The 15492-nt window shown below is 35.8% G+C and overlaps 1 protein-coding gene across 1 annotated transcript in view; it reads left to right on the top strand.

The window, feature by feature from the left end:
• The first annotated feature begins 645 nt into the window (after positions 1-645).
• LOC126161986 (endonuclease III-like protein 1) overlaps positions 646-15492 on the top strand; it is a 32398-nt gene continuing 17551 nt past the window's right edge. The window contains exons 1-3 of the mRNA XM_049918187.1: positions 646-1454; positions 1522-1692; positions 11464-11623. Of these exons, the coding sequence (XP_049774144.1) occupies positions 1044-1454; positions 1522-1692; positions 11464-11623 (742 nt within the window). The 5' untranslated portion in view covers positions 646-1043. The remainder of the gene's footprint in view (positions 1455-1521; positions 1693-11463; positions 11624-15492) is intronic.

Here is a 15492-nt window from a genome sequence, read left to right as displayed (position 1 = left end):
CAAACTGTAGAAACTACGGACGTGCTACTGGGATTCCCACATTCCGTTAGAGGGTAATATACCCATCCTGATAATTTCCATGCACACAAAGGGAATCATTGTGGATAATAGGTACATTGACTATAGACTCACAGATAATTCGAATAAATAACAAAATATAACAGAAAAAATTTTGTCTTTCAAGGTGTTTCGAACCGTTACTATAAATTCACAATGCTCCCCAGCCCTTCCCGTTCACCATTACACTATAAGTGATATGTCAAACAGATTGCTTGCAATTATACCTACGTCAATGTGTCTAATAACTGTCACTCTACGCCTTCTTTATTCAAAATGTTGTAGGTTTACTTGTGTTTCTTAATATGATTACTGTACATGAACAGAGAAGCGTATGTTATAAAAAAAGTGTACTTTAACTGAATGATTTTCACATATTTATTATTTTGAATGTGAATAGTATGCGTTGTTTTATTGTTCGGTTAGTGTTTATAAAGCAGATGTTACGCCATTTCGGAATAGGACAGTCAGCTAGAAACGAAGCTTTATTTTCGGATATCTTAAGCTTCATGCTATTGCCTGTCAAAAAGATTTCGACACTCTTGAAAGTGTTTCATGAAGTGGTATGTTGTGTTTCAGTACCTGTGCCGGCTCGAATCTCGTCCGACACAGAGCGGAATGAAACATCACTGTTTCGATACAATTAGTCCGTTCCAAGCACAGGTGGACTGAAACAGCCTTATTTTGAAACAACGATACAGTTTCTGTGTCTGGCTCGAGATCGAATCTGGTCCGGTTATCCGAGACAGGGGCGGAATGAAACACCACTGTTTCGAAACAGTGACCCACAGCCGTTCCGAAACACTGAAACAGTTCCACGTATCGATACACTGCATCGAAACATAGAAACAGTGGCCAAGTTTACTTGGTACTTGGTAGTATTGTAAGTAAATATGGTGATGTTGTTATGGGTTTGAAAGTGTTGGCGCTAATTGTGATTTCTGGCATTCTTCGAAGAGCGCTGCTATTGTTTACTTTCTGGTAGCATGGAAGATAAACAAGAAATAAACAGGGTAAATGAAACAACAAAAATGGTAATCAGAGGTACGGCTAGGTATACATTGCGTTCAAAGAGAGATGACGTTAAAACCGGCAATGTGAAAGAAAATTCGAAGGAAAAGAAAGAGCTTAAAAAGCCAGCTGCTGTGAGGAAACGAAGTCATGTGAAAATAAATTATGAGGTAGGAGAAACTTCTCAGTATTTTGATAATACACAGTCAAGTCAAGAAATAGTTGTAACTGATGCACATGATGCAGACCAGGTGAAGAAAGGAAAATGGGAACCCCAAAATTGGCAACAAATATTGGCTAACATACGTGAGATGAGAAAAAACAGAGATGCGCCTGTAGATGACATGGGATGTGACAAGTGTATGGATGAGGAGGCTGCCCCAGAGGTAACATGATCATCATATGGTTTGAAGCTGTAAATTCAGCAGTATTTTAATTATTATACTATTCCAGGTAATGAGGTATCAGTCCCTCATCTCACTGATGTTGTCGAGCCAAACAAAAGATCAGATTACACATGCTGCAATGATGAAGCTACGAAAGCATGGACTGACAGTGTCTAATATATTAGCCACTGATGATAAAGTACTAGGCGAACTGATATATCCTGTTGGGTTTTGGAAGGTAAATGTAATCCTTTTATCGTAAACGATTAAGTTAATCGCAATGAAAATGAGTGCAACAATACTGTTTCTATAAGTAAACCAGAAAGAATGTGAATTATTTTACCCATCATCACCTGACTTATGATTGTACCACAACTGTGTGGAAGTATTGCTGTATAAATAGGCCTACTATGTTCAGGTCATTGATTTATTCTAGCTACTGATGCTATTTCTAATACTTTGCTTATTCAGGAATAAAATGTGCATGATTGCATTTGGAAATGCAATTAACATTTTCCCATGCTTTATATTTTTGTTTCACTTTGTTATTCCTGCACATGGGCAAGTATCATAATTTTCGTCACTTTCGCAGCCTCATAGACGGATAGCAATGAAGTTTTTATATCACATTAACAGTTAATATTAACTGAAAACACTGACATAACTCCTTATGTGAAATACAAAAATAGTGATTGTGCGGTGTTGGGTGTGTGCTTTTGGGTGCCTATGTCCTTGTAAGTGTGAATATGAATACTTTTACTATAGGAAGAACATGAGCTCTAAAATTAGTGTGAATACTGTTTTCTGTTGCATATTCTTTGCGCCACATGTCAGTCTGTTACAGGCGAGTTGTTGCCTTTTCTTTATATTGAGTATTTAAGTGATAATTGTTTTACATATTGCCTGACTCTATGTGATTTCAACATTTTAAAACTTGCACCTGGCATGAACAATGTTTATTCAAGTAATATTGAATTTACTGATAGCTTATTGATTATATTACTAGTATTGAAAATAACATTTACTTTTTCTTTTGTCTGTGATCCCCATATCCCATAATCGGAGAAGTACTTCTTTTTATTACTATATTGTGCAAACACAGTGGGCAGTGAATGTTCAAAATGGGTCATTCCATATCAAATCACCCAACAAAAAATAAATTTTACACCCACCTCCTTAGATTTTCATGAAATTTGGCTCAAATGGTTCTAATACCATCCTGACAACACCTGCAAATTTTTTTTTGCTGTATATCATATAGTTTTTCTTTTTTTTATATATACATTTTTAAAGTTTTTATGTTTTGCATTTTCCGAACCTTCGGAAATGGTAAATTTATTTTGTATTCAAAACTTTAAAATTGCTTATCTTAAAAACTCTTTTAGATAACACCATGAATTTTTGCAGCAAGTTTATTTATTATACATATTTGAAGATAAAAATGATACTATATAAAATATATTAATATTTTCTATGAAAAAATTTATATGTTTTTTTAAATTACGGATGTTTTGTTTTATAAGAATTGCAATATCTAGAGTCTCAGACCTGATAGAATGCTCAAATTTGTTTTAATTTACTCTTACACATATAGGCTACTTGATAAAACAAAAATAATGATGGCTTTTTAACATGTTTATTAATTATAGTAGATTACATTAGAATTATGTACAAAGATAGTGTACTTACGACACTTGATTGCTTGAAACATTGAATTTTTTGAGTAATTTTGTCTTTTTAATAAACATTAATGCTGATTCAAACTGTTTTTCCACTTCATCCAAGAGCTTTCAGTTCTTTTGATACAGTCTTTTTTGTAGTAATACATTCTTCCAGTGTCGCTTGGTTGAGGTGCGTCTACTACACAGACCATGTGCTCCAAAGGCACTATGCAAGAATCTTCTCTTTCAGGCCAATAAAATGATGCAGCTGGTCCTGAAGGATGTAGAAATAGAATTTCTGCATCTTCTTCATCACTGAATATTGTTTTTACCAGTCCAAAGAACCAGTTACCATCATAATTTGCAGCCACATAGCTGTTTATGGATGGTTCAACACGACCCCAATCAGAAGATGAATGGAAAGAAGACTAAGGAGAGTTTTACACTATCTGTAGCCCTTCTAATTTCAAGGTTGTTTGTTGGAAGTGGTTTGAAGTTATGAAAACTTCTTGTTCCAGGAATGGTTCGGGTTGCTGAGAAATGTTTTTCTAGTTTTAACCGTAGCAAATCAGCTTCTTTTTTGTCAATAAAGTGAAAATGAATGTTTTCAATATTTTTTTCACAAAACTTGTACTCATCGATTGCTGTCATTATTTGTTCTTCGTCTGAAAGCTGTAGACTGGCTTTCCTTAAAATTCTTTTAATAGTTCCTCCTAGACCATCACAAATTGACTTCCCATGACTTGTTGCAAAAAAAGAGTGTTGGGCCTTCAAATTAAAGTCTCTCAAGTGTTCAGTCAAATTTTTAAAACTGTTTCTATTTTTGTACTGCCCAGCACAACCATCTGTAAAGTAGTGAACTGAGTCAATGTCAGTATGATGTAATGACAGCCACTTTGTAAATTCTTTTTGTACAAAGTTAACAAAACCAGTGTCATGTTCTTGGTCATCACTAATAAAACATTGGTTGGAAACAAAAACATTGTTTTCCGCATTTCTTGGAAAAACTCCAAGTGGGTGTAGAGTACAACCACCTCTATTCCAGTGGTAACTTTGGATCTCAATTTGTATAACAAAGGAATAATTTTCACTGAAATCCATCACAATAATTGCTGTTTTGGGTGATGGGTCTTCTTTCAATCTTTTAAAGGCTGCTGACTGGGATTTTGCTATAAACAAGCGCGGGGTGAGCTTTTCCAACGACCTAACCAATAAAGAAATGTAGTCTTCAACACTGATAGTCTGTTTGATCATTTCTGCCCTGTCTGTGTTAACCCACTGACTGATTACAATTTCTTCTTTTAAATCATAATCTTCACTTAGTTTTTCAGTTAAGTACTCAGTTAGTGCAGTATTTGCAGGACAGCTGTCGCAATGACGTAGCATGCAGTTTTAGTTTTCCGTGTTGCACACAAGCATCTTAATTAGGTCTTTATAAGATTCTTCAATTTTCACAGCATCCAGTAATAGTTTAACATTTTGGTGGATACTGCATACACGTACAGTGTGTGTGCCTGCAGCACCAGCAAGGATACACCATTTAGGTCTCAAGAAACAAAATTTTGAAAATCCTACCTCTACCTCGGGATTCTCCCATTTGAAAGAATAATAGAGTTCTCTCAAGTTACACAAAATGAGTCTTTTTTTGCATGTACACATTTTTTTGAACACTTACTTTGTCTTTTGTTCCAGGTAGCACTATGGAACTTTCATCCTTTTCATAAAAATCTGTTACAAGTCTCACTGTATTTTCAGAAAGAGTTTTACCTTTTTTTGGACCATGAGTTTCCAAAATACCCTTTTGAGATTTTAGCTTTCTAGTTTGTCGCACCATGTACTCACTTACATTAAATTCTTTCATCACTTTATTTCGACTCCAAGAATCTGGAGCCAAGGTCGGAATCTGGATTTTTCTAGACCTCCCAACAGAAGAAATCTTCTCTTTCATAAGAGAAATCATTACATCAAAATCCTTTGCTTTCTCAACCACACTTGTATCTTCTTCATCATCATCAGAACTTGGTGTATCATATTTTAATGCTTTTGAAACCGCCTTTTTTGTAGTCTTTTCAATACTGCTAACCTTCCTTTTAAAATAAGACCTTTTACTTTGTTCTGACAAGCCATAAAGCTTTATCGGTGTTAAACCTAAATTATCAAGAGCAATGTTTGTTTGTATGAGGGATTCATTTCTGGATTCCAATGATTCTAATTCAACCATGACTTCATCATCTGTTTCACTTTCATTTACTTCAACTCTTAATTTGTCCTCACAAAAGTTACGGCATGTTGAGCAAAGCTTTTGTCCAGGTTTTATGCTAATATGTTATGTCAGTAATTGTTTAGAAAGATCCAAGCCTACACTTCTCAAAGATTTTTTGATGGGCTTTTTGTTTTTTTAGTGGGTCTACGCATGTTGTTTGATACTTTTCAAAAACATTTAAGAAGTAGTAGCTGTGGTGTGAACATATATTCTTAAATTCACACAGATTAATTCCAGATCGTAAGTGGATCAAATATTTTTCTTCCTCACTCAATTATGATACCGGCTGTAACTTTTTTGAAGGTATGTAGGTTGTTTGGAAACAGTCAGATTTTTTAAATAACCCGATGCTAAGGTTTGAATATCTGACATACTGATTTCACTTTTGGTCTGATTACTGTTCTGGTTACTTTTATAGAATATTGGAAAAGAATCTCTGTAAACTAAGTAACAGTACTTACAGAAAGTTCGAGTAAACTTAATAAAATACTATCCAAGCACTATTTAACACAGTAATAATTTTTTACTTCAAAACACAGGAGTAACAAAACAAAATCCAAGCGTACATTGTTACTCCAAGAAGACAAAAACTTATTTTCGGTGACTAAGTCACTTGGTACTTTTTATTTTTAAAATATAATTAATATTATTTTAAAAATTAGATAACTATTAAACAGGTTAAAAAGCCAACATAATTTTTCTTTTATCTAATAGCCTATACAATTAAGAGTATTTTAAAACAAATTTGAGCTTTCTATCAGATCTGAGACTCTAGATATTGCAGTTTTTGTAAAACTAAACATCTGTTACCTAAAAAAATAAAAAACTTGTAATTTTTTTTTCATGTGGAAGATTTTAATATATCTTTATGTAATTTTTTTTAACATTTAGATATAATACGCAAACTTATTCCAAAATTTCATACTGATATCTTGAGTATTCTTTAATATACAAATTTTTTTAGTTGTGAGGACACGTTTAAGTTAAGATTTCCGACTGCTGAAACAACGCCAAATCTAAAAACTTTAAAAATTTATAAAAAAAAACTATAAGATATAGAGCAAAAAAAAATTTAAAGTGCTTTCAGGATGAAGTAATTGTACCAAGTTTCATCAAAATCTGACATGGTTGGTGTCAAGGCCTGGGTGACTTGACATGGAATGACCCAAATGGCTTCAATAAGAAATTTGGCAAGGTAGTCTGCAGCTGTCATAGTATAGGGGTTGCAGTTTATTCCCATTTGTGTTTATTGTAGTATTTATCCACAGAAATAAGAGCACATTTCTGCAAAGCCAGTCTTGCAAAGGAACTGCAAGAAGGTGACTAACCTGACTGATGGACAAGTGGTAATTGATGGCAAGCATTATGATAATTACAGATGAGGGTACAGAGAGGATTCCACCCTCGAAAGGGGATGGCCTAGACAAGATTATCTCTCCTCTAAAAGTTAATTGTTGTCTGGAGCCATGTCTTTGTTGAGGTTCCAAATAGCTTCATGTGACGAACGGCGATCTTGTAAGTGCTTTGATGGGGGAAGCCCACCACAGCTTCCTCTCCTGTGCCAACCTTTTGATCTCTGAGTAGTACTTTACCCAGCATCCTCAATTATTTGATTGAAGTATTTCAATATTTGTGGTCCGTAACTGTTTTTGCCCCTTTGGCTCCCTCTTTGTACCATTAAAGTTATTCGCTGTTGTTTTAACACAAGTCCTATCATCCTGCCATTTTGTCTAGTCAGTGTTTCCCACTTATCCCTTTTCTCACCAATTCTGTGGAGAACATCCACATTTATTATCAGGCCACTTAATATTCAGCAGCTTCTGTTAGCCAGACCTGGAACGTTTTGATTCTCTCCTTTTATAGTTTTCCTGCAGACCACGATTCACTTCTGTGTTATGCTGTTCTCCAAATGTACATTCTTAGAACTTTCCAAAATGAATGTATGTGTATTAATATATTTCTTTTGTCTTTCAAGTCTGTTTCCTGTATATGTCTTGCATTGTTCTTTAATGCTCTATTTGGCTTCAAAAATAACTTAATTCCTTCGCTTTGTCGTCTATATGGTACCCAATTTCCATGTCAAGTTTATGACTTAGCTCTTTTTCTGCTACTACTCATTACGTTCTGTTCGCATTATACTGTTCATGCAATTCAGCAGGTCCTGTAATTCTTCCTCACCTTCACCGAGGATAGCTATGTCATCGAAGAATCTTACCATATATGTTCCGCCACCATGAATTTTAAACTCGCTTCTGAATCCTTCTTTTGTTTGCATCATTTTTTCTTCATTGTGCAGATTGAGCTGCAGGAGTGAAAGTCTGCCATATGTCCTTATTAATACAAGCATGTCTGTCTTGAGCTTCCAGTCTCATTGTTACCTTTTGATTCTTGTACCTGGTTTGTATTACCCAGCTTTCCCCATAGCTTATACTTATTTTTCTGAGAATTCCAAAGTCTTGCATCATTTTACTTTATCAAATGCCTTTTTGAGGTCAGCAAATACTTTTAATGTGTCTTGATTTTACTTCAGTCATGCCCTCATTATCAAATACAATATCAGAACTGCCCCTCTGGTTGCGTAAATTCCTAAGACCGCACTGTTCTCACTAACAGATCCCAGTTTTCTTTTCCCTTCTTATGTGTATCATTATTGTCAATGACAGTTCATAAGCACTTGTGTGATAGTTCTTATATTTATCTGCCCTGTCTGTCTTCAGGTTCTGTTGATAATACCCTTTCTCAAGTCCACTGGTATGTCTTTAGTCTCAATTCTATACACTAACTTGAATAATCATTTGGTTGCAAATCCCCTCAGTGATTTTTAGAAATTTTCGAGGTATGTTATCTATCTTTTCTGTCTTGTTTCATGGTTAGTCTTCCACAGCTGTGATGAACTTTTAACAATAATACTGGACTCCTTATGTCATTAAAACTAACACTCATTTCTTCCTCTATATAAACAGCTGACAGTTCCTCTCCTTCATAGTGGCCCTCAATATACTCTTTCCGCCTGTCTGCTCTCTCCTCTGTTTTAAAAGTGAAAGTGCTTTGGCACTTTTTAAATAAACACCGTTGCTTTTAATTTTATCAGATATTGTTCTTGACTTTTCTATACATTGGATCAGTCCTTCCAGTGACCATTTCTCATTAAGATTTCCTGAAGTTTTTCCTGCAGCCATTTGGTTTTAGCTTCACTGCTGATTTCATTCCTAAGTGACTTATGTTGAACGTTTTTGTGTTTAATTCTTCAAAGTATTTCTTCTGCAGCCCAAGTTTTCTTTCATAATTGACTCCCTGGTATCTATGTTTGTCTGTCCAACTTCTGTGATTACCATTCCTTTTCAACTCAAATATCTATAGTGGCATTTATTATCACAGTATTTATGACCTCAGAGATTGTCAAACACACATCATCTTTCCTCAGAACTTCAGTATCCCACTTCTTTACACATTGATCTTTCCAACAAAACTCTTGGAACTTTAGCCTACTAAATTATAATTTCCGTCCATATCTGCTTTTGGGTACGCCTTACGATCCTAATATCTTATTTGAGAATCTGTCTCACTATTATGGTATCTTCCATTGTCTCCAGTTATTTGCAGACATACCACCTCCTCTTGTGATTGTTGAACCATACATTTACTATTATTAATTGAAATTTATTGTGATACTGTAGGAGTCTTTCTCCTCTCTCTCGTGCTACCAAGCCCATTTTCTTCTGTTAAATCTCTTCTGTTCCCTCTCCCGTTACATACTGATTTACCTGTTCATGTTCAGTGTCCTTAGACACTCCCGCTATTGCATCCTGTTATGCTTATGATGTCGGTAAGTATACTTGAACTATTGTTGTTGACATTGGTTTCGTGTCAGTTCTGATCAGAATAATCTTGTCATTTCATTGTTCATTTTAACTCATTCTTTATGCTACCTTCCTAATCACAACTAATCCTAGTTCCGATTTACCATTTTCTGCTGCTGTTGATATTTCTCTATATTCATTTTACAAGTAAACCTCATTTTCTGACTAGAAAACCGTATCTTCTTCCCATTTCACTTCACTGACTCCTAACATACCCCTTATTGAGCCTTTGCATTTTTCTCCTCTTCTTCCCATTTTACTTCACTGTTTCCTACTACATTCAAATTGAGCCTCTGCATTTCTATTCTGAGAACTTTTAATTTTCGTGCCACAGCCAGGCTTTTATTGTCCTTGCTCTCACTTGTATAATGTTACTGTTTCATTGCTTTTTCCCATAGTCCCCTCCTCCTTTTCAGACTCGGGTAATAGAATGGGAGGTTAATTCAGTTCACCCCCCCCCCCCCCCCCCCTGTTACAACTCTTTTTCAGTTGTAGGCTACATGTTCTCTGGATAGGTATTCTGTGACTTTAATGCAGCAATTTCCACTGCCTTCTGAGTCGTGTACTGTTGATCATTGCTGATTCTTCCACCCTTAGTGTCAGTTCCCCAACCCAAGGTAAGAGAGTGTCCTGAACCCCTACTCATTCTGCTCTTTCACCTTCTCTAGTAAGGACATTGGCAGAATGAGGGTGACTCCATGTATCAGATTGATGTGGCTACCTTGCTAATGACTTTTTTATTCAGAATTGAAGCAGTAGCTGGGATGGAATCTGGAACATGGCATTTTGATCAGTAGCCAAAGAAACTACCCGTAATCAATGCTTAGGCAGCAGCATTGTTGAGCCTCACAAATGTTTGCCCCAATTTCAAGTGCACTAAACCATACTCAAGAGTAGAAAAATGACAATTTAACTTAGCGGCTTATAAGACTGACTGAAATAGTTGTACTACAAGATAGGTCAGTTATAGTAAATGTGTAAGTGGCTATGAAATGAAAATGAGGTTGATGGAAAGAAGCAAGTCAAATGTTTGTATTTTCAAAAGTAATCACCATACTGTTATTACATTCATCCCACTGTGAGACAAGATGGTCATTGCCTTCATGCAGGAATGTTTGCTGTCACTACGGGCCATGATAGCACACAGGCATGCACCTCTTCATCGGAAGCAAGTTGATGATCACAAATGTTTTTCTGCAGGGCTCCAAAAATACGGAAACCAGTGGGGTGAGATCAGGTCTGTATGGAGGATGTGTAAGGGCTTCCCAGTGAAACTTTTGCAGTGTAATTGAAACAATGTTGGCAACATGTGGGTGAAGGGGGTGCACACCTGGGTAGTCGTGTTTCCATAGGGAACCACAAACATTTTTCCATGAAGGCATTGACCATCTTGTTTAACAGTGGGATAAATGTATTAACAGTTATGACAATTACTTTTGAAATAATAAACAGCTTACTTTTTCCATCTATCTTGTTTTCATTTGACCACTCGCTTACAACGTGTGTTTATGTATATAACCCTTACCACATCCCCAGTGAATAGTTCTCAGTCATAAAAGGATTCTGTTCACAAACGAATACAACTTCCTAAGATGACGCACTGCTTCTTAGTAGATCATTATTAAGTGAACCTCTAACTATTTGTGCTATTAATGCCACAAAATTTAAATTTTTTCTATAACTTGTCTTTTTTGCAATCAAATGTATTGGCAGCTGTCACTGGTCTACAGTGCGACATGACTTGTAAGTAATAGTCTGCAGTACTACATCTACTCATGTGCCACTTCCATGTAATTGGTGTTTAATCACCAACTTTGTTTGTATTGTAGTGATTTTGTTTTGTAGATAATTTTGGGAATTCAGCATAGGCTCTGTTAATTTATAAGTCATATAAAATAGATGATTTGGCACTCATTTTATATTTAAAAATAAAGTGAGAGTTTCTGTAGGTACAGTGCCAATTGTTGGAATTGCTTCATATGCATATGAAGAGGAAGTTCTTTTTTGCAGCAGGGTATTAATGATTAGGAGAATTCAGAAGAAGTATGGGAGGGGGGAGGTGGAACAGAACATCATTAAAGTATATTGACCTCTTAATGTATAGCTATTTCAATAAAATGAGTTGTTTCAAAGCTAATTTTGGTTAATGTATGTTTTATGTGAAGTCTGGTATTGCAATGAGGTTTTTTAATTGTGTTTGTACATGGATTTTTTTATTGTTACAGAGTAAGGTTAATTACATTAAGAAGACTACACAAATACTAAAAGATGAATTTGGAGGTGACATTCCAAATACTGTTGAAGGTCTTTGCAAACTGCCTGGTGTAGGTCCTAAGATGGCACATCTCTGCATGCAGGTGGCTTGGAATGTAGTAAGCGGAATAGGTGAGTGTTCATCCCCCTTCTTTTTTACTCATTTCCTTTTTTCATGTTTATTATATGATGCAACAGTGATTATGTGAGTGAGGTACAGTTGAAATGGGTTAACTTACACAAATACAAGGATGTAACATTTTATAGGTATATGAAATGGAACGATTACATAATCTAGGTAAAGCAGGTGACTACTAAAATGCTAGGGAAATGCAGTCAGCTTATGAAGGAGATTGGCTATGAAGCACTTATGTCACATATCTGATTTGCTCAGATGTTGGGGGGGGGGGGGGGGGGGCCTGTACCACATAGGCCTAACAGGAGTATTGAATGGATACAAAGAAGGGTTGCAAAAATGGTGACAGATTTGTCTGTCCAGTGGGAAAGTGTCATAAAGATGATGGAAGAACTGAACTGGCTGACACTGACACTTGAAGATGGATGCAAAGTAACCCATGAAAGACTACTTAGAATGTTTCTAGAACGAACATTAAGTGAGGAACCTAGGAGTATAGTAAAATCCCCTACAACCACACCCATAGGAATTACAAAGACAAGATTAGACTAATTATAGTGTGCACAGAGGTGTTTAAGCAGTCACTGTTCCAGTGCTCCACAAGAGTCTGGAACAGTAAAAAGCTCTAATAACTGGTTCAATGGGAAGTACCCTTCGTCATTCACTTCAGAGTGGTTTACAGAGTGTAGGAGTAGGTGACAAGATACTGAACCAATTGCATGCTTAGTTACAGTATTATAGAGTAAATTTTATTGGAAAAATACAGTTCCTGGGTACATCAATTATAATTTTACGATAAAAACTACTATCTAAAATCCTTGATTATAAATTTTCAGAACTGTTACGCATAGTCAAAACAGAGAATAAAGTACAATAATAATATAATGATTAAATGTAGCACATTAATCCAATGTTATTTTGCCTGGTTTCATTGCCTCTGTTAGTTTTTGTGAATCATTCACAGTTTTTTAAACATGGTAATCGTTCTAGCAATAAAACTGCAGGAATGTGAAATGTACTTAATTAAACTGAGAAACAAATATATCACAGTACTTTATTCTAAATTACCATATGCTTACTGCATACTGTTGCATGTTTGTGTGTTAAAGTATAATTGCGTGTAATGGTTTATACTAAATAGGTCTAATATTCAGCATGTGGAGACTACGAATGTGCATAGTATAGGAGCTGAAGTCAAATAAAAGCACTCCGTTGCATCCTCATTGGAGCCCCCGTATGTTGTTTTAACATTATGGTAAAAACAATTAATTAATTAGTATACTTTGTGTGCATGTGGTGTCCAAAGTACAAGCATCATAAATATGGCATTTACATGTACTGATTAATTAATAATTTTAAGAATAATGATTATGATGGAAATTTGCTGACACTGCTCAAGAAGCGCAACAATAGTGAGTTCGTTCAGGAGAGTGTGTCAGCTAATTTACACACAGTGTCGCACACCTCCAGACAGTCAGACTTATGATTTTTCGTATACACGGAAAATGTGTAACATATAATATTGGGTTACTGGATGATAGTTCTTAAAGTGTTGAAGTTATTTACCCCCTCTTCTTCATTGAAGACAATGTTACACCCTCCAGCTTGCTCTGCCGAAGTTTCTTGCTTCTCCGAAGTATTTCAGACACCAGTAACCCAGGTAGATAGTTGAAATATTCCTCTTGATGTCTGTTTTGTAGCGGCGAGGGATGGTGGCAGGGGGTGGAGAGCAGCTTTTTTTTTTTCTGCTGCTGAAATCCATTGTCTACATACCATGGAATAATTGAGTAAACTCTTTCTACACACATCTTTCTATCTTTGTGAAACAACTTACTTCTTGTTTGCCGAACTGATTGCAGAATTCTGAAAGTGCAGTGTCATAACTTATCAATATTACTTGTTTGAAAATACCTGTAGTGAGTGTGATTCAGTGTATTTAACTTATATCCATATTTACAGGATACCACTGTTGTGTATATAATATACTTAAATATGTCACTATGAAGACAATTCCAAGAAAATATTGTAGAAGAACGTTCGGATAAGTCGCGATCCCATGTAAATATATCGTGAATTCTCATATTTGGTGCTCATATCAGTAGCTTGCACTTTCTAATATGCGGTCTGACCCCTTTCTGCTGTGGTAGTACTAGACCTAAACACAAATTTAACAACATTCTGCATTCTGTAATATCTTCATATACACAATTCATTCACACTGTCACATTCGTACACATGTTTATATTCATATAATTACTCATATGGCGGTGTGACCCAGTTTGTTTTGTACAAACTACCTAAATTCTCCTTTCCGTGTTTACCAGGGCATGTCCTCGCATCGTTACCTGTAAGACAAACTTAATAATAATTTTATAAACTAAGAACATAATCGCTCCATGAATAGCTAATGTATCATTTTTCTTCACACAAACACATATCTTTAAAGTAAAAAGGTACATGTAGATGTGTAACGTCAACTCCTTTTTAGTTCTCAAAACCAATCCTTGTGTTATTAGAGCTCAAATACTCATTGTGTGTCTGTCATTTTGACTTACCTTTTTCAGTCCTTCCCCATGTATACTACAATTACACGTGCAGTTAATAAGTGTTGTCATAGAGGGGTACAACCTCATTATCTTCCGTAGTTTGTTCAGAATGTGACCATTCTCCTACACATGTTCTTTCTTTTGTTGTGTATAGATACTTTCCTTATAGTGTTTTATTTGTTTGTATGTAACTTCAGTGTACATTTGTATACACTGTAAATAGTAGTGTAGTGTGTAGATATGTTTCTGTACTTAGTCATTCTTTCTTCCTCCGTGAATTTCCTCTTTAAACGTCCATATTGTATTAGTTTTATCCTTATAGTATACACTCCCTCATTTGAATAGTAATTAACTTATAGCAAAGCCTCCAGAATAAATCTTATTTTGCAGCTATATGCCAAGTTTGCGTGGCATCCAGCATGCTAAGCGGCGTGTTTGACTAAACAGTTTCTTGGATGCACTGAGGGTGCTGACCTGTGTGTTTGCTCCTAGTATGCCTGCACGTCATTTCCCTCTCATAATGTTGCTTCACATGTTTACATCTCAAGTGCATTATCACAGTGTATTTGGGAAAAGTACATATTGTAGAATGAGTCAGCACCATTGCAATTGTGTTAGATTTTTTTCTTAAAACAAAGCAACAACTGTTACATACATATTATATTGAAATTTTGCACTTGTTCTTGTACAGTGTTTAAAGTGAGATTTGACCTTTGTCCAATCGTTTTAGTGTGCATCTTCTCTTAGGTCCTTGTGTGGATAAAATCCCTTGTGCTTTCCACTGTTAAGGTAGGCTAATCTATATGCACCTGGATGTGGGATTTCAGGAACTACAATTGGCCCAGTGTACAAAAGCTGCCATTTCCAATTGAGCTTCCCATATTCTGTAGGTTTAGGGTGCACTTGTAGTAATACATCGTGTGCTACTTCAAATTGTACAGTGTGCCCTAATCTCTTGTCGCATGACTTTTTCCTTTGTTCAGCATTTCCTCCAGATTAATCAAAGCCTGCCGTACTGTTTCTTTGAGTGACACCTCTCGCATGGGTATCTTGGGCAATGGTTTTTCCCACTCATTGACTTCTCTTTTAAACATCAAGTCAGTTGATGTAAAACCAGTTGAAGTTTGTGGTAAGTTGTTAATGACTTGTTGAAATGGTGAGACAACTCCACCCGTTTCGTGTGCTTCTGAGATGCATAGATGCGTTTTGAATATCCTTTCTATTGGGCTCTCCTCTCCGTTAACAATATCTGCAGCTTTGCTACTCTCCGGAGATAATCTTGTGTAATCCTCCTGATAATAGAACCTGCACTTACCGAC

Source organism: Schistocerca cancellata, chromosome 2 (genome assembly GCF_023864275.1).
Source record: "Schistocerca cancellata isolate TAMUIC-IGC-003103 chromosome 2, iqSchCanc2.1, whole genome shotgun sequence".
NCBI classification, from domain to species: domain Eukaryota; kingdom Metazoa; phylum Arthropoda; class Insecta; order Orthoptera; family Acrididae; genus Schistocerca; species Schistocerca cancellata.
The sequence above is the reverse complement of the archived record's forward strand: the minus strand, read 5'-3'. Positions and strand labels throughout refer to the sequence as shown.